The 19,157-nt window shown below is 42.5% G+C and overlaps 1 protein-coding gene across 2 annotated transcripts in view; it reads right to left on the bottom strand.

Moving 5' to 3' along the window:
* MYH15 (myosin heavy chain 15) overlaps positions 1–19,157 on the bottom strand; it is a 50,320-nt gene that overhangs the window by 9,271 nt on the left and 21,892 nt on the right. For both annotated transcript variants that reach the window (XM_052794009.1, XM_052794010.1), the window contains exons 19-36: positions 17,730–17,797; positions 16,205–16,292; positions 15,856–15,973; positions 15,443–15,566; positions 14,608–14,744; positions 13,977–14,232; positions 13,301–13,543; positions 12,523–12,699; positions 11,851–11,996; positions 11,172–11,262; positions 9,789–10,178; positions 8,673–8,799; positions 7,441–7,559; positions 6,763–6,959; positions 5,400–5,749; positions 4,701–4,825; positions 2,265–2,380; positions 50–242 (exon numbers count right to left, since the gene is read on the bottom strand). In XM_052794009.1, the coding sequence (XP_052649969.1) occupies positions 50–242; positions 2,265–2,380; positions 4,701–4,825; positions 5,400–5,749; positions 6,763–6,959; positions 7,441–7,559; positions 8,673–8,799; positions 9,789–10,178; positions 11,172–11,262; positions 11,851–11,996; positions 12,523–12,699; positions 13,301–13,543; positions 13,977–14,232; positions 14,608–14,744; positions 15,443–15,566; positions 15,856–15,973; positions 16,205–16,292; positions 17,730–17,797 (3,065 nt within the window). The remainder of the gene's footprint in view (positions 1–49; positions 243–2,264; positions 2,381–4,700; positions 4,826–5,399; positions 5,750–6,762; positions 6,960–7,440; positions 7,560–8,672; positions 8,800–9,788; positions 10,179–11,171; positions 11,263–11,850; positions 11,997–12,522; positions 12,700–13,300; positions 13,544–13,976; positions 14,233–14,607; positions 14,745–15,442; positions 15,567–15,855; positions 15,974–16,204; positions 16,293–17,729; positions 17,798–19,157) is intronic.

Below are 19,157 nucleotides of genomic sequence, written 5' to 3'. Positions count from 1 at the left end.
TAGCCCGCACCTACCATTGGGTGCTTGGGACCGGCAGCTCTTGCAGTACCTTTAGTTGTGTCTGCAAGACACGTGCTGACTTTGTTGCTTCTGCAGCATGCCTGTTAGCATGGCTGAGCTGGATTTCCATCTCGTTGAGGTCCCCTTCCATCTTCTTCTTGAGCCGGATGGCCTCATTTCTGCTCCGGGCTTCAGAATCAAGGGTAGACTGCAGTGAATCTATAGCACGTTGCTGATTTCTCCTGAAAAGGACATGAAAGGTGAATGGAGTCATTTTCCTCTCTGCACAGGAACATCAAACTACATGCAATGGTACTTCACTTTCTGGAAGTGTCCCATTTCCAGAAACAGAAGTATATTTCTGAATGACATACATAGCACAGGTTTCTAGTGCCTCACTGCTGTCTAACTGGCTGGTGTGCTTCACACCCTCAGCTAACCCCTGATCTGTAAGCACCTATAGCATCCTTCTCCCACATTTCCTTTGGCAATATTGGAGCAAGGAGTTCTCTCAGATCTCTTGTAAACTCAAGCAAGTACAGGTTTGAACCTAACAAGAAGCACTTCAAGCTTAGCAGTCACTTACCAAGATACTTACTAAATCATTCACTGGGATGTTTTACATCTCAGCCTTTTTATGAAGGCATTACTGGAAGGGATTAATCAAACTGAAGGTAGGCAGCTACATTCTAAGCTAATTACTCTAGGCACTCTTCATAGTAAATGGCGTGTGTAAGCTACAATTTATTGTGTCTTAAAGTAGATGTTGAAACACATTTCTTATGCACAATTATAAGGGGAATAATTCAGGAATAGAAATCTGTGTTATGGACATCTAAATTTAGAAAAGATTAAGCCCACCCTAATTAACAGCCTGGTCCCCCTGTGAAAGGCAGCTTAGTGTCACTTTAAAGATTGCAAAACAGATACAGACAGGTGCTTAATTTTCTTGACTCTGTAACACTTAAGTCCTATGCTGAAAGTTTTACTCTCTTACAACCAGAAGGTAACTCAAAGCACAGAATATGACTCACACAGGGAAATATTTATCTCGCTGCTGGCCAAGTTTTGCTGAAAGCGTAGGAGTTCTGGGAAATCATTGAGTCAACAAGGAAAACCTTGAGGGCCTTATTGCTTCAGTAAGATACTGAACTGTGCCCTAGACTCCCGGGGAACAACACAGCATGTCTGCTGAAGAACTCAGCAGCAAAACACTCATAACAAAGCTGAGGCATAAAACATTGGTTAGGATAGCTTGTCCTGAGATCTCTGTAATCCAGACATCTGCAGGACTATCAGAAGATTGTACCTGAAAGGGCCAAAATATTATTTGTTTTTGAAACAATTAACATACCAATCCTTTTACCTACACTGGCCAAGGTGGGCCTTGGACTTCCCCTTCCCTACCCTTTAGCCTACCAACAAACAATGACATGGTTCTTGGATTAATTGCATTGCAACACTGACTAATTCAAGGCCAGAGTTTTCTGAAGGATTGCATACACATTGTTGAAAATCTGCCCCAGCATAGCATCATTTTAAGAGTGCAACTCTTCAGACTAGAGTTAGTGCTGAGGGGGAGAGGAGAGACAAAAGACATCATCCTTCTGTCACCTAACTGCTTTCCATTTTCTCTGTTTATCCCTTTCACCTGCAAGCTCCTTTCCTTTTATATTCATATTTTCTCTACCTCTGCAATTCTCACTGCTTACCCAAATGCTGTACACATAATGGCAAGCTCCTCACATCCTCCTACAATCAGTGTAGCTATAACAGCATAAATTAACTAAATGCAGAGGTAAAGATTGCCTTCAGTTAACATAGGTTTGAGTACCACTGAGGTAGTACTCCTGATTTCACCTGTGGTTCCCCCTGGGAGGCAGCCATCCTAGAGGATTAGGAGAAGACAACTCTCTAGACATACTTGTCTCCGTACTGTAAACATACAGACTTAGCGGCCCTTGGTCTGCTGCGACTTTGGTTGTGCCAGTCAATTGTGTTACGGCTGCTATGTGATAAGTGTGATGGGCTTCTGTGTATGCTGGCAGAGACTGAACTGGCAGGAATATCTGAACTAAGAAATGGTAATGTAGTAGGACTTCTCTTTGGCAAATAATCCAAGCTGGTTTGGGTTCTGGTACGAACTGTATCTGCTTGGGCTGGCGTAACTACCTGTGGTGCATTTGACTCGCTTAGGTCTTGAGAATATTTCTGGTCTTTCGAGATTTTCCCCTTAAAAACCCATGCTGCTTCCTGTACATTACCTTATATTTTCCATTTCTTCCTCTTTTTCTGTCAGTTTCCTTTCAAACTCTGCTTTAAGCTGAGAAAGTTCAAGCTGAAAACGAAGGGTCTTACTTTCTTCATGCTCCAAAGCTCCCTGAAATAGTAAACACCAAGACCGGGAGTTGCTATTTTTTTTAAAACCACAAACTGCTGCACAAAGATGATCCCTTCACACTTTTCTTCCCATTCCCAATAGCACTGTTTCCTCCCTACCTCTCTCTCTAGGCAAGGACATGAGCAGCTTACATGGCAAAACAATGACTTTATTTGCCTTCTAATGCAACTTGGCAGCTGGAAAACTGAGCAGCAAGCTCCTCAGAGGACAAATTGTCAAACAGGCCATGGCTCACAACCCCCCCCCAAAACCTTAGGCCCTGCCTGTGTGGTTTTGATATCAATAGACGTTCCCCACTCCACACCCCTGTACAGACACCCTCTGGAAATTCACGGGCGTGTAAGGGATAGGCAAAAGCTAAAGCAAGATTGTTGTTGGAAGGGTGAAGGGGCCCACACATCCCCCAGCTCACAAAGATCTCTCCAAATCATGAAGTGTTGAAAGCCTCCCAATTATACAGTCTTATTAGGGAATATGACTTCAAGGAGAGAAATAACAGACATCAGCTCTATATGACAAAATGCAAAAATACTCTATCTGTTCTTTCCAATTAGCATGAAGACAAGTCTATGAAACAAGGGAGATTTGTTCCTATGTCTTTATTCTTACATTTCTCTCATATATCGAAGCCAAGAACTAAGCTGACAACAGCCCATAGTGAAATAACAGGGCCTCTGACTTCCAGGTCTTGCATAAACCAGGCTTAGTGGCATTCTGTCTCCTTACTGCTCACATCAAACAGGGAAGGAAAGCACAGAACTGAACATCATACATTTTGGAAGTGCTCTCTGAAAGGCAGAATTGCACAGGCTTAGCTATGCTTCCCACGGGAGATGATGGAAACAGAATGGAGGTTCTGAAGACAGAGCTGTACAAAATCCTTGCTAATCTCTGGCTGTCATGCAGCAACTACAGGTCAGTCAAACGCACACTTCATGCCAAGGAGCCACAACATATTAATGGGAACAGCACGCAGGAGTACCGTGTCACCAGTGGTGACTGCCAGAGACCCAAACTCACAAGGAAGGGAGAAAATCTGCATTAAACCATTTCTTTCACAATTAAAATAAGATACATCACCACTTTACTTTTGTTAGTTCCTAATATCACTGAGCTTTAGGAAGCCATTCCACACAGTCCAGGAAAGTAAAGTGTGCCCCTTAGATCCCTCAAGAATGGATGTATTCCTTCTAGCAAAAGAAGTTTATTGACAGAGCATATAATCACTCTCCACATCTCAGAGCTGTGGAAGAAAGGCATGCTCCTTCCTCTGCTCTGATCACGACACCTGTTTGTTTGGCTGCAAAATCCCTGCAAAGTATAAAGCATCCTGTAACAGACAAAAGAAGTTGGACAGCATTTAAGGTTCTAATGGATCCCTGTCACTGGGTGATGTTCGTTTTAGTAGATATTATTTAGAGCACAATTCAAAAGAAATGTAACCTTCACTAAAAATCCCTTGCTATGTGCTGTATTGCTTCTAGCCAGCAACACCTACACACATTGTTAGCTTTGCAATGCACCAAACTTTCAAAAAAACTTGACAACCAGGCCCTCTAAGTGAATAACCAGGATTTCCAGTTGGCTTGTTCTGTATTGTTGGTTTGTTTCAGGAAACTGGGATAAGGCATCCCTCTTGAGTACGTGCATACTTATCACTGTAGAAGTGAATGCAGTGATGCTAAATGCCTTTACCAAACTCCTATTGGGAGTCAAGGATTTTCTAAATGGCCTGTTTTCATTTGGTTTCTGAGACTGCTACCATTTTTTTTAAGCAGGCTGCAGTACCCAACACAATAACTGAGCCCTTATAACACTTAAAGTCAGCAGGAGGTTTGTTTTCTTATTCTCAAAAACAGGAAATGGTGAATTTGCTGTTGGAAACCAGACACTAGAAATATCTGATAAAATAGTATAAGACCATAATTCTCAGCAGTTCCTGTTTCCTGAAAGACTGAAATATTCTGTGCCAAAGTGAGCAAGGACTGGATTTTCAGGAGGTAGGAAGAAGATTTTGAGCTTTCTGAAAGGGGGGGAAAAAACCCCCAACAACAAAAAAACCCCAAACCTACAAGGCACCTCCTTTGAAAGAGCCTCCACTGATGATCTTAAAACTGACATCTCCGAAAGTCACCAGTCACTCTTGAAAACACTGGCTAGCAAGGCCGGAGGAGCTGGGTGCAGAGAGGTTGCGCTTGTTAACAATCAACACATTGGCTGTGTTGCCGAGAGGAGGAAAAAGGAAGGAAAATTGTGATAAAGACACCCTTTCCTCTTCCTCTGAGCTTTCTTTCCTTACCTCTGCCTCTTCCAGAGCCAGCTGAACTTCTGACTTCTCTTGTTCAACCTGTTTCTTGATTTTTTCTACTTCATGGAGGGTCTTGTTTCCTTCACTAATCTGATTGGTCAGATCAGAAATCTCCTCTGAAACAAAAAAGGATGGATGGATTTAGCGATCAGAGTGTCCCGAACAGCCTGCAATTCATGGAGCGTGGATACAGGACCCGTGCCTCAAACCGCTACCTCAAGGGCTCGTCTCTACGCAAGCGCTGCCTTACTTTCAATTACAGCAACTTTTTTTACCTGACCAACCTCAAGGCACAGACTTTCTTGTAAACACTTTCTGAAGTGGTTATAGTGGTTTAGTTTTTATCTGTGATCTGCAGGCTAGCAACACTGTGCTCTGCTTTGGGAGCTGCGTAGGCTTCACCCGCTGCACCTCTGTCATCTTTCTTGTTCCTCCCCCGAGACTGGCTCCTCTGCCAGTGAGCTTCATTGACAGGTGAGCAAAGGCAAGCCTGCTCTCCTCTGGCAATACCAACTTCCATGTTCAAAACCTTCACTGCCAGCATCAGTCAGTGTCTCCAAGCACATTGGAAAGCTAGTGTCACAGATGACATAAACGCCTTTCCCCACAGCTGCTGTGGGGCACCTGCATCCCTCCAGCTGTCCGCTGGCATGGCTTTCGCACTGGATGCGGGGCCTGAATGAAGCCTACCTTGGAGGTTCTTGTTTTCCCTTTTCAACGTCTCCAGATGGTCCAGCGTCTCCTCGTAAGCATTCTTCAGCTTGAAGAGCTCGGTGCTGAGGCCACGGGCCTCCTTCTGGGAAGCCTCCAGCTCAGCCTGTGACTCTTCATACTTCTGCTTCCAGTCATTGATGATCTTGTCAAACCCACGCTGCTTCTTGTCCAGGGAGGCAGCTGCCGAGTTGGCCTTCTCCAGGTCAATCATCATGTCTTCCAGCTCGTTCTGCAGCCTGTGCTTCGTCTTTTCCAGAGAAGAACACTTGGCATTGGCTGCCTCGATTGCTTCCTCAGCTTCCTGCAGGCGAGCGGCAAGCTTCTTCCTACCAGGTGGGAAGAGACAGTGAAATGACCGAGTGCGACCACTGCCATGTTATCCAGAAAAACTGAGACCAAAGCAGTATCTCAAGAAATCAGTTTTGAAAGGGAAAATTGGAGGGGAAAGGGGAAGGGCAGGGGAAATCAAGCCTCTAGAGAGAAGGGACTACGATAGGCAAACAAATTATGAGTGCTGATATGTGGCAGATAGTTTTGTGCATGTGTGTGAATATTTGAAATTGAACTTTTGAACACTCAAGCAGCAGCTTGCTACTTGCTAGCTGTAACCAGTATGGCCTGCTTGTAAATTTTGATAAGACCTGGTCTAAATGAAAGTTTCATTTTCCTCCAATTAAGAGATATGAGACAGAGCCACCAATTAGGAGGCTAGTCACACCTTGGCCTTTTGTTCATAGAATATTTAGGTGGGGAAAACAGGGGGCTGGAAGTCCTGGCAAGAAGAGGTCCTGGAAAGAAAGGAGGGCCCAGAAAGAAGAACGTGAAGATGCTAGATGGAGAAAATATACTGGAAGTGGGGGAAGATCCTGCAGATCAGAGATGCATGGGGGCAGATGCTAGAGATGCTCAGAGACCTTGCCCAGTAACTCCTGAGACTGGTAACTGGGAGTGGCTGCACAGCATGAGCCAACATGACTTTCTGCCCTACCTTCCCAGGGCAGCCATCATCTCCCTGCTGGGAAGGGAAGTCAAGACTGAGGGAACATAGCACTGGGCCAGGGTACAGCAAGTGAGTGTGAGGGATAACCAAGTAGGGTAATCTAATCTTGTTAGTTCTTAAATAAACCCCAGCATCCACATCCACCAGCCCATGGACAAGAACTCAACAGAAACATTGACCTGCTCAAGCAATGAAAAGAACAGGACAGCCATAAATGACAACAATGAGCCAGAGGGATTTTTCCAACCAGGTTGCCCTGTTTCCTTAGCACTATAACCAGTCCCAGGGAGCACAGTCCTGCCAGCCAAGGGCACGATGAAGCCCATGTAACCCACTTACTTGGCATCTTCCAGCTCCTCAGTTCTCTGAATGGCATCAGTCTCATACTTTGTTCTCCACTGTGCCACTTCTGCATTTCCCTTGGAGAGAGCCCGCTGCAGCTCTGCCTTGGCTTCTTGCTCCTCCTCATACTGCTCCCGCAAGAGATCACAGTCGTGCCTGGCTGCTTGCAGAGCATGAGCCAGGGCATTTTTGGACTGCAGGGATAGAAAGGTCACAGTATTACAGGGTTACCTACAGCAAACCCCCAACAAACAGCCCCTAAAAATTCAAATGGAGGCTTAAGCCTTTTTTTCTTTTCGCCCCGGCCTTGACAGTGCAGGTCAAATGAGGTAAGAAGTGTTTGAAGTCCTCCCTAACTGGTGACATGCTGAGGAAGCTATCAAGACTGAAGATAACTTAACACCTTTGGAGAAGCATCCAAACTTTTAAGATGCAAGATCTGAGATTTTGGCTATCCTACTGGGTAAGTTTTACTTAACAATTATGGATGCTGATTATTTTCCTAAACTCTTCTCTTCTGACTTGCCTCAGTCAGGGGCAGGAACTTATATCAGTACAATTACTAGGAAGACTTCTCACTCCTTTGTCTCATTTCAGCTTTTATCCAGGCTACAGATGAACATGAACAGTTTTCCCCATTCCATTTCAATGAATGGAACACAGTCAAAGCATTACCTTGGTTTCCTCTTCTAGCTGTCTCCTAAGTTCATCAATCTGTTGTGTAAATGATGTTTTGCCCCGGGACAGCTGACTTATCAGTGACTCCTTCTCTTCAAGTTGTCTTATAAATTCACCTGCCACAGGATTTAACAAAAAAAAAAAGTAAGATGATGAAATGACAAAGTCCCAGCCAAAGTCAAAGTCCCATCTGTCCAATTCTGCTGAGGAAAAGAACTAATGGTGATTGTGGCTAACCTTTTGTGAAGCTTCTTCCAAAGTTGTAACCATCAGACACTTCACCAGGATACTTTTCCTTAGGTGTTTGTTGTTTGTTTGGTTGGTTTTTGTGGGTTTTGTGGTTTGGTTTGGTTTTGATTTGGTTTTTTTTGTACTGCCAATACCTTGATTTTTAATTTTAGTTCAGCTCACGGATCAGACTAGACTGATGCTTATTTTCACGTGCAGTTGTAGCTGGTTTTGTTTATACTTTTCTTCACTACTTCACATTGGTTTTCCACAGACTTCTTTTCAGAGGGCTGCAAAGCACCCTGAGAACCTCACAACAACCAGCGTACAGAGCAGAGGGATACATAAGGAAAACTTCATTTATCACAAGAAGGGCGTCACTGCAGGGTGGAAACTGCAGACTTATAGGAGTACGTAGAACTAACAAGAAAACACACAGGAAATGAAAAATATGTCTTTGAAAATACACAGACCAGTGGTACCTGATGAAGATGCAGAGGTTAAATAGTACTACTCTGGCTAATAAGGTAGCAAGCACTTAGAGGATATGAGGTATTTTTGGTCAGATGTGAGCATCTTCTAGAGCGCAACACCCAAGGTCACGCTGAGGAAGATGGTATTCACACAGACAGCAGCAGTATGCCAACTCCTTCATCTTCCCTCTAGCATTGCAAGATAGACATACATGTCCTTGTTCCTGAAACTGGGTACCTAGCCAGCGCATCCATTTCAGCTCATGAGACGGTATCACAGTATGCTGGTAAATATGTTTATAGGTTGTTTTTTTAAAAGCCAGTCTGAGGCAAGGTCCCCCCACCAAGGTTATAAGAATATTGAAGATAGGAATGTCAAAAGACACAACGCTGCTGCTCCATTCAGCCATCCTAATCCAGCCACCTTCAGAGCAGACGCCATTGCATAATACATCTCACCAATGCAGTGCTGAGACACGCCTGATAAGTTGCTGGGAAACAGTCTATCTGGGCTGAACATGCACATACCATTCTCACTCTGGAGTTTTGTCTTCTGAGTTGTGAGGTCATTCGTGAGGCGAGTCATTTCCTCCAGTTTCATTTTTGCCTCGTTCAGATGGTCTTCGTAAGTGCGACAAAGTTTCTCTGCATTCGCCTAAAGGGAATCAGGAGAAAAGACAAAGCAAGCTGTAGCTTCCAGGCAACCATTTGGAAGCTGTAGCCTTCCAAATGTATCCTTTTTTTGATTTGTCTTTCAGAGAAATGGCAGACAGCAAAGACACAAATACCACAGCTGTAAAGCGGGGAATTGATGCCCTGTGTCCACAGCCCCAGGCCAGGGGACTCCCCATCAGACAACCTTCACCATTTGTTTTCCCTGAACTGCATTCTGAACAGAAGCACCAGTGTAAAAAGGCTCTGCAAGAACTTCAAAAGCAATCACATGCCCATGAAGTTCAGGCATAGCCTCCTCATAATTGCTAGATGGGAAAATCACCTCCAATGAAAATCGCTCTACTGATTCTGCTTTAATTGCCATTTATCATAAATTGAGTTTGATGATAGCTTTCTAACTCTCAGAATACTGCAATTTCTTTTCTTCACTTGCACTGAAAGAACTCTTTAGAGTGCTCTGAAAGCTACTAAGACTATCTACTCGGGAAACAAAATCCACAATTCAGCCATTAGGAAGTAAAAATACACATAGTAGTCATGCAAGCCTTTGCTTTGCACTCATTGCTAACATGGGTCAAAACTGTGAACCAAGGGGCAGGATCTGAGAGGACTCTGCTTAGAATGGGAGATATCCTGCCTTGGATGGCATCACCCCAGTCATCACCAGCCTGGGGAAGCATCATTTAAGTGACACAGTTTTGTGCTCTGAGATGTATGAATAAACAATATGCCTGGAAGTGGGGATGCACTATGTGTTTTAGACAGGCCATCTTAATTGCCATCCCATCTCCAGGTAAGATGGGTTATACCCCAGCTGGGGAAGGGGGGACACTGTGCACATAAGTACCTTCAGATTGCAAGACACCACCTTCTAAAACACTCCAGCCCTACCAGGTGTCCTGGGAAACCTTCAGACCAGCCTTAGCTACACATGGCCTTTGGGGGTTTGGAAAGCCTCAGGACCCTTACTTTTCCCTTGACCATCTGCTCCATGTTGGATGACAGGTCATCCACTTCCATCTTCAGCTCGCTTTTCTCCTTTTCCAGTTTCTGCTTGACCCGCTGCAGGTTGTCCAGTTGCTCCCCCATCTCAGCCACACTGTCTGCATGCTTCTTCCTCAGGGTGGCGGCCGTGGCTTCGTAGTGCAGTGTGGCCTCCTCGAGGTCCCGCCGCAGCTTCAGGAACTCTGCCTCGCGTTTCTTGTTCATCTCCAGCTGGGCAGCTGTGGCTCCCCCAGCCTCCTCAAGTCGCTCACTTAATTCCTCCAGCTCTCGGGTCAAATCTGACCTCTGCTTTTCCACCTTGGCTCGAGCAGCTCTTTCTGCTTCCAGCTCCTCTTCTAGTTCTTCTATACGAGCCTACCAAAGAGACATGAGCACCTTTGAGTCACCTTCATGATGATTCCCATCAGAAGACCACGAAGCACCTTACAAATTGTTAAACCCCCTGCCAGCCCACACTTTACTACACAGGTGGAAGCACAGCAGTTAAAGGACTTGCCCATTTGTGCCAGTAAATCAGATCATGAGCTGGAGTAAGGATGATGAGTTACATCTTTCTCACAGTAGATTGCTCTACAAGCCCTAGTTCAAGACATTTAGGTCAAGTGCACTGACCTTATACTCATGTACTTGACATTCAGCTGAAGTACATGAGAGAAGTTACTTGATAGTAGGAGTAGCAACAACAAATTGTCATTGAAGGGGACTCTCTGTTCCCATTTTAAGAGCTCTGTGACTGGAGTAACTTCTCTCTAGGAGAGTTAAGACAGGATTTCAAATACAACAGTATGTAGAACTGCACGAATAATGAATATTCAATTGGGAGCAATCTTTTTTATGAAAAAGTTATTTTGATCAATCTGTGCTTCATGTCCAAGTTATGCAAATGTTCTTTATTTACAAAAAAGTAGAGCTGATATTTTGGGTCAAGACATTTTGTTTGGACTGTGCTGACTTTGTTTGGCCTTTTCATCTCTGTTGAAAATTTCCTGTGCATTTGAGCCCTTCCCCAAATTTCAAATCCATGCTTATCACTGCTGAACTCCTCCTCAGCATCCACCCTCAGTTCCATGGTTTGGAACAATATTATTTGCTTAAAACAAAACACCAGAGCCTTTCTGCTTTGCCTGAAACCACTAGCATTCTGTGGTCGTATGTCCTGCTACCGGGAAGGAACCACTATAGAGCGCATCCCGAGGGGAAAAGGGATCAGTCTGGGAAGCTATGGAATTGCACCACTTTGGGTCTCAAAGTCGAGCTGCAGCTAGCCATGAAAAGTCTCTGCAAAGCCCTTCAGTGAGGCACAAAGAGGAACTCATCCTAAGATAAATGAGAAAGAAGCAAGCTAACCTGAAGCTCCTTGATCTTCTTCTGCAGCTGCATCACTATAGCTTGTTCATCTTCTATCTTGGAATTCAGCTGGCTCATTTCAAATTCTTTCCTGCCACAGAAAGGAAAATCCCACTGTGATAATTTTCCCTGCAGCTTCAAGTTAGGCTTTTGCCATTTTTAAAGAGTTGTTCAATAGAACTTCTATCATATCTAAAAATGAATCCAGTCCTCATTGCGATTTGCATGAAAACACATCTTCCTCTGAGCAGCGGTTTCCAAGTCAAGACTCTGCATGCATTTGTGCAATTATATTTCTGGTTCTTTGTGTCATACAAAAGTAACATTATTTTAAGACTCAATGGAAAAATATATTTAACAGAGTCAGATCTTTCAACAATACTGTCATAGCTAGTTAGGATGAACAACTTTTTAGAGACTTCCTTCAGCTTTCTCCTCTAAGCAATGAAAAACACAAATAATTATTTTTTTCTTAAATGCTGGAAAGTGTAATGAATTCTAATGTTTCAGGTATACGGTGCACAAGTAAGAGTGATTTTCCCTCCCTCCTTGGCTACACACTCTCTCCTTATGGAATTTCCGTTTAGCCACCATCAGAGCAGGATGACACACCTGAAGGCTCTGAAATGACAGTGGTAACGGTGCTGCTTTATTTTGTACAACAGAGTCAATCTCTTACTTTTTTAGCTTTTCTTCCATCTGCAGCTTATCATTCTCCAAGTCCATGACACTCTCTTGGGTCAGCTTCAAATCCCCTTCCAGTTTGCGTTTTGCCCTTTCTAGATCCATCCTCACTTTCTTCTCTTGTTCAAGTGAGCCCTCAAGCTTTAGGAACAAAGTCACTTATTAAATATATTGAACACAGATGGTTTACAACAGTCAGATGTATGCTGAGCCCAGTTTTGTGCTGAGCTCTAGCAAGTTGCGAAGCAGAAGTACTTAAGTACAAGCATCCTATTTTATATTTGTTGTTTTCTAGCAGCCAGTGGGCATATGGGCTAAAGAAATATAACGTAAGGGTTAGTCCACGCTTTACATTTGTGCAAGCATTACAGTTCTCTTAGTAGCAAAGTTCTGTTTGACTTCATGCCAGTTACACTGCAAATGCAAACTGAGTGGATTTTCCCTCGTTATCGCACTCCTTTCAAAGGCTGAACTACGCAGATAAGTTTTTAATAACGTTCCTGTAATTATACCTTTTACAGACAGTACGAGGACTGCATTGCTAAATCCTCGATCATTTCTAAAAGGACAGGAATACATTTCAAAACTTTGCAACATTTCAGACTCATGAAAACTGTAAGTGGTGGACAAGCAAGCCTGGGGAAACATGAAGGCAGAGCCGGCTTACATCATCCACTTGCTGTTCCAGTTTCACTTTAGCTTTGCTCAGTGTGTTGACCTTGTCCTCCTCTGCTTGTAGGTCATCCAGAACTTGCTGATGAGCTTCCTGCAAGGACTTTTTCTCCTTAGTAAGTTTGCTGATATTCTCATCAAGAGTTGCCATTTCTTCTGTGAGATTTTTGACCTGTGTGAGAAAGGAAGATGTATTTGTAAGACTTTGAAGAAAGGGATTATCATAACCTGGCTCAAATGACTGCCTGTTCTGAACTTGTATGCAGGAAGATGATGGAAAGAAAGGGATCTCTCTCCCCCCCCAGCCCCTTGTGGCTTTTTGACTGAAATTGCCATCAAGGGAGCCAATGTGTGCCAGTTCTTGTTGGTTTAGTACATTCTTTCAAAGGTACTAAATTCTTTTCAGCGTCACTCTGTGGTGGACTCCAGCTTCTGATTCTCCCTGGGAGAAGTAGGAGATGAGCTTTACATTTACAGGCTCGAAGAAGGTGAGCTGGAAGGACTCATGGTTACAGCAGAAAACTGTTTATTTAAAAATGCCCAAACTAGACGTAATTCTTTAGCTGAATTGCAGCAAAACTCATTTCAGAAAAAGGGAAACTTAGGCTTAGAGTTAAAACTTTTTCCCTCATAAGGTCAAATAACTCTGTATATACTGATCCTTCAGTTTGGCCTGCGTAACAGACAGTGTAAAAGCACCAGAAGACCAGTAGCTCTTGTCAAAAAGGTAATCCATGCCCTCTTTTGAATACATGGTGAAGTTCTAAAGGTACCTTGTTTTCAGTAGCATGCTTCTCTTTCTCTACTTTTGCAAGTGTTATTTCAAGATCATCAATATCCTTCTTGAGCTCAGAGCACTCATCTTCCAATTTTCTTTTCTTAGAAGTCAGCTCAGAATTCATCTCTTCCTCATCCTCAACTCGCTCCGTCAGTTCTTTGACTTTGGCCTCCAACTGAATCTTGGATTTAATCAACAAGTCGCATCGTTCCTCGGCATCTGCCAGAGTGTCTTGCTCCTGGTGTGGCACAAGCAAGAGGACAGCAATGACTGCCTGGCCTTTTTTTTCCTCACTTGCCCCTATCCTGTATGTGGTTAGAGAACCCGACCCAATGCTACAGAGCAGCATAAGGAAAAATTCCTGCTCCTAATTTTGGAAGACAAGACCAACAAGTAACTAATGGAGCAGGATGAGACGGTGGTGAGCACGACTAGTCACATGTAAGCCTGCTTCCACATCTAACTGGCATGGACATTGCCTTGGTCAGAACCTGTTAAGATTGCATTGCTAGCCCACCTGGTTATATGCTAGAACATATCCGCTCTAATTTTTTGCAAGATTCTGACAAGACCAACAGCTTATTTTAATTGAATTGCACTAACACTCCAGTCTGTAAGCCTTTGGGTTTCAAAGAATGTCAATAAATATAGGAATATATATGTCTACTCACAGCTTGGAGCTGGAGAAGCAAATCATTTTTTTCCTGAACTAAAGAGACTTGCTTTTCTTCAAGTTCTTTTCTCCTGGCCTCAGATTTTTCCAGGGCCTCCTTCAGTTTCAAGAACTCTTCCTTCATATTGGCCATCTCCTTTTCAGTTTCTGCAGACTTCAGAAGAGGTTTGATCTTAAAGAAAAGCTTCATCCAGGGCCAGTTCTTCACAACCATAAAAGCGCGAATGTTCCACTGAATTACAAGAAGGGCATCCCTGGTTTAAGAAGAAAACAAACAAAATTCCCTAAAGCTTAGCCCAAATCAAGAAAGTGAGATTTTTTTTTCATTCCTAGTCAGTTTTATGGCTTTGTTCTCTGTAATATTAAGAAGTTGTACTAGGTTCCAAGATATAAAAGAAACTTCCTCCATATCTCTTGATTTTCAGGGACATGAAAAATTTCCAAATCTGATTTTTACCAGAGCTGCAGGCAACTAATATACAGTTGCTATTATTTTTATCATACATCCACTTTAAACCTTTAATTTAGGGTTAGCTATAGCCTTAGGGACTGTAATAATGGCTCCATTCAACATATGATTAAATGGTAATGACTATTATCCAGTAAGATTTAAGGGAGTGCCTTCATACCTGCGCTCCACTATCTTCTGAAACTCAATCCGCATCAGTCTGCCACGTGCCCTTGCCTGGATCATCGTTAAGATTTTCGCAAGTCTCTCATCCCTCATTTCTTCTAGATGGCCCAAGAGACCAGCCTTGAAGAACACCTGGTACATGCACAGATATTATTTCACCATAACAAATGATTTTTCTTCCAGAGTTACGCAGACCTTACTGAAATCATTCAGAAGAATGGTATTTTTATTGACACATTATAAAGTAAAAGAGTACAGAGGGCCAAATATTACTTGCATCAGGGGCTGCACTGTACAGTTCCAAAGCTGTTTTAAAACCGAGTCTCCTCTCCCCAGTTTTGAACAGGCCAAACTATTTTATTGCCACATTTTTATTTCCACAGTACTTTTCAACTGTGGCAGGGTGCAAAGCAGGTCAGCTGAACCACAACTCCCAACTCCCAGATCCCTGCTAATGGGATCGTGTCATAATTGCACATGGCCTCATTTCAAAAGCTGCAGTTGATCTTATGGTCCATATATGTTTGAGTGTACCTATATTATATTAAATAAGCTATTGTTTTACTGGGGGGCATGGAGCATCAGCTGCTGCTGTGTCCACTTGTAGCATTGCTGTAATAAAATCTTTGGGGGACCTTGAGCCGGAGAAATAAAACTCCTTTAGCACAGCTTAAAAATTAATATCACTGTGCTGCTGTATTGCTGGTTTCTTGTATTATTAACTCTTCATTAATTGCCACCACCAGAAATTGCATAATCTCCTATTCTGCAAATTAGACATTAGATCTTTTCTTCTCTTTACATAAGCAGTGGTGATCTTTTCTGGTTACCTTGGTGTGTCCGAAACGATATTGGTTATGGTCAACATCTAAAGATGCCAGCAGTTTTTCAGCAGCTTTTCTGCTATCCACAAACTTATCCTCTGGGATCGCGCCTGGATTCAGAATGCGGTACCTGTTAATAGCAAATGAGCAATGAGTAAAATTGGCCTAGATTCTGCTTCCCCCACCCCTTCCCCCAAAACTTAAAAAAAAAAAAAAAAAAAAAAAAATCACCTAGGGTAATTTCCTGCTTTGCATCTACACAGACACAATCGAGAGCAGAATTCTGCCTTCCATGTTCAGGCAAACTGAATGGAAAATACACTTGAATAGAATAAAATACCTCAAATGAAAATGAGAATACATGCTTTGCTTATTTTGACTGATGGGTTAGGACAGGAGACAACACAGCTCTGCATTACCTTTGTTTAAAGTCAGCATAAAGCACCCTGTTTGGGAAGCCCTTACGGCAAATGCGGATGCCTTCCAGGACACCATTACAGCGGAGCTGATGCAAGACAAGGAAAGCATCCATTTCACCTACAGGGGGAAAAGCAAGGCTAAATTAAATGGAGTTTCTCCATAAGGATTAATCTTCATTTCACCGAGGGAATTGGAAAACGTGAGGTGTCATGTCCTGAAAGAGCAACACCATTGGATAAGGCGAACAAGACAGACAGTATTTAAGTACAATCTGGTGACTTGGACGTAAGTATTGGAATGACATAGTTCAAATATACTAAAATTTCAAGACTGTTGTGTTTTCCATACCTGGAGTTTTTGATTCATTGGGTATAATGCATCGTACAAAGTGAGGAGCTGTAGATCTTAGGTTAGTCATCAGCTTATTTAAATTTTCCTAGAACAGACATATGAAGAACACAATTAGCTTCAACGGTTTAGTGGAATTCCCATCACTTATTTTGTTGGTTTGTTGGTTGTTAAGTCTATTAAGGTAATCTCTCTGAATAGCCTCCAACAAAATTATAGGCTTACCAAAATTATTACAGTGAAATGTGTTCAAATAAACCAAAGTATGAATTAACTTTATTACAGGAATCCACATCCATTTAGCAACGTCTTAGGAAGACACGTTTTACTTACAAACCCAGAAATGTCAGAAACAGAATGAACAGCAAGCAAGATGCAGTATCATCCTGTGGAGCATTTCTGCAAAGCCAGCTGCATTTTTGCCTAGTCACTTCTCTTCTCAGTGAGGATAGTTCACCTTTCCCATCTGTTCTTCATAAAAGCTGGGTTTTTGTCCTTCTGGCCAAGCATTTTCCCTTTATTGATCTTAATCAGACATCTCCCTGGCAGGCATCAAGCTAGCTCGGAAGATGCCAACTATTCAGTGCCTACCAGTGATCACTAAGCTCTGTGGAAAGCGTTTTGTCTAATAAGCAGAAAATAGAGACCATCAGAGGTGGAATATAATGTCATCAACACAACTGTTCAAACTGAAAATTTCTCATATGCCAGTCAGGATGATAAATGAGACCACCTGAGCCGGGTACTTAGCAGCTCCTTGTGTGCTGGAAAGTGGGCTTCTATTTGTGGATTATTAAATTAGTGTCTGAGTGATCCTTCAGCTGTCTTTACACTTCTTCAGCTAGTAAGATACAGGTCTCGATTTCCCATGATTTCCCTTCATGAGGCGTACCTCCAAACAAGATAAAATGATGACTAGTGGGAGATAACTACTTTCTTTCCCTACCTGAGGTTTACCTTCATTACAGCTTCCTCAATGTTACCCATAAGAAATGGTACTAATGTTAAATTACAGGCCCTGGTTTTCCCCAGGCATGATCCTAGCGACAGGTTCCACCAGGAGCACATGCCAGTCCCAGTAGAAGGGAATTACTCAGGAAAAAAGAGGCTATATGACACTCCATTCAACAACTTTTGTTTTCCATGACTGCTCTAACCCTAGGATCCAATTACAAACAGTAATCAGATAGGAACTAGCAAATTACTTGTAATCACTTCCTGTTCCAAAGACATGCATGAAGCTATAAGCCACAAAATAAGTGATAAAGGTTGTTCACAACATTTTGTGATACTTTAGAATAGAAAACACTTAATCTCCTGAATGCTCAAAGAAGCTAAAATGGAGCAGCCGTCGACACATGCGTTTTTAATAACAGTGTATTCACTTAGCCAAGGTCAATAACCGAGGCCCCAAATCAAATTCCGATGTTCAATTTCAATTTTTTTTTGTCCATTACAATGCTTAACGTTCCTCTTCAATGTATTGTCTTAACTGAAACCATCAGATGGGGAGAGGTAAACAAACCTTGTGCAATGAGGACACTGTTTGAAAAGAAGCACCTTTCTTGCGTTTCTTTTCTCCACCCTGGTCAGCTAAGGAAAAAAAAAGAAATAAATAAAAATAAAATCTGCATCTCAGTAAGTGGTACAGGCAGGGCGTGGGAGACAGACAAACTGTTCTAATAGTGCAACTCCCTTTGAATGAAAGGCATAGCTAATGACTTCATGTCTCCGATTGCTCAAATATTACACAAAACATTCTGAACATCAAGTGTGATATATCACAAGTGTGCAGCTCTCTGTCCATACTTGGGATTTTTGTCAAAGACTACTGTAAGCTTTCTGGATTGCATTTGCATTTCAGATCTACACGGCATCACTTGCTATGCAGAAAGTCTATAAATATGAATAAGGTAGAAAAATAACTTTTAACAAAATAGAGTTGTTTGTAGTTCATTAAAAAGCCTATAGGCTGAGATGATGTAGAAAAAGAAAAAGCTAAAGGAAAGGAAAGCTTATGGAAAATTTGTACTGTACATTGTACTGCATAGACACTGATTCTCACATGTCTGCTATGCAGACACTGAACTTGTGCAAGTAACGTTTGTCTAGAATAGAGGGAAATGAGTCTTTGTAATTTTAGATATAGTAGCTTTGCATCCCCTGAATTTTGCTTAAAGGTTCAGAGTCAAAATCACTCAGATCCTCCAAAGGAATGCTAGTTTCTGACACGACATTTACAAATTTTTCACAGGAGCCCAAAACATACGTACATGACCCAAAAATGTACAGCAATTGCTGCAGCTTTCTAAACACTGGACCATTAGATCATTCCCAGGAGGTCTGGCATTCTGTCACCTGTCTACAATAGTCAACATAAAAGCAGAAGTGAAGAGTTCGATGTGCTTGATGCAATTACCCACAGCCTTTACCCCTTCTGAAAGCGACACTGCTGAGACTGGAAGAGGCTAATCTGCACAGGCTATTCTTTTCTCCTGACACTGAGGAAAAGCAAGGTAGTATTGTGACAGATGAGAATATCCACAGGCAAACAGGCAGTTAGTAACTTGCAAGAATTTGCTAGTGGCAGGATTTTTGTTATCTACATTCAGCTCCACCTCTTATTCACATTATGAAGTCTGCAGCCTGCTTGCTTCTTCAGAAAAGTGTCTTATGATTCATGACAAGAACATCTACAGAAGTGGGGTTACTAATAAATAGGCTGTAAGTGATTGCAACTTCAGGACATAAGAGCTACATCTTTGTAATGAATGCCAGTCTTATTTACTTAAGATCAATTTTCTGGATGCTTGCTACTTGTCTTCTCACAAATAAAACAGTTCTGTGTAATGCATACAGCTTAAATATGTTCTCAGACATACGGTAGTCTTGTCAAACAAAAAACCCAACAGCAACCAAAAAGGAAGATGTACTGGCAAAATCTTCTACTTCG

This window comes from Harpia harpyja, chromosome 8 (genome assembly GCF_026419915.1).
Source record: "Harpia harpyja isolate bHarHar1 chromosome 8, bHarHar1 primary haplotype, whole genome shotgun sequence".
Lineage (NCBI taxonomy): Eukaryota > Metazoa > Chordata > Aves > Accipitriformes > Accipitridae > Harpia > Harpia harpyja.
This window is presented reverse-complemented; position numbering and strand designations above follow the sequence as displayed.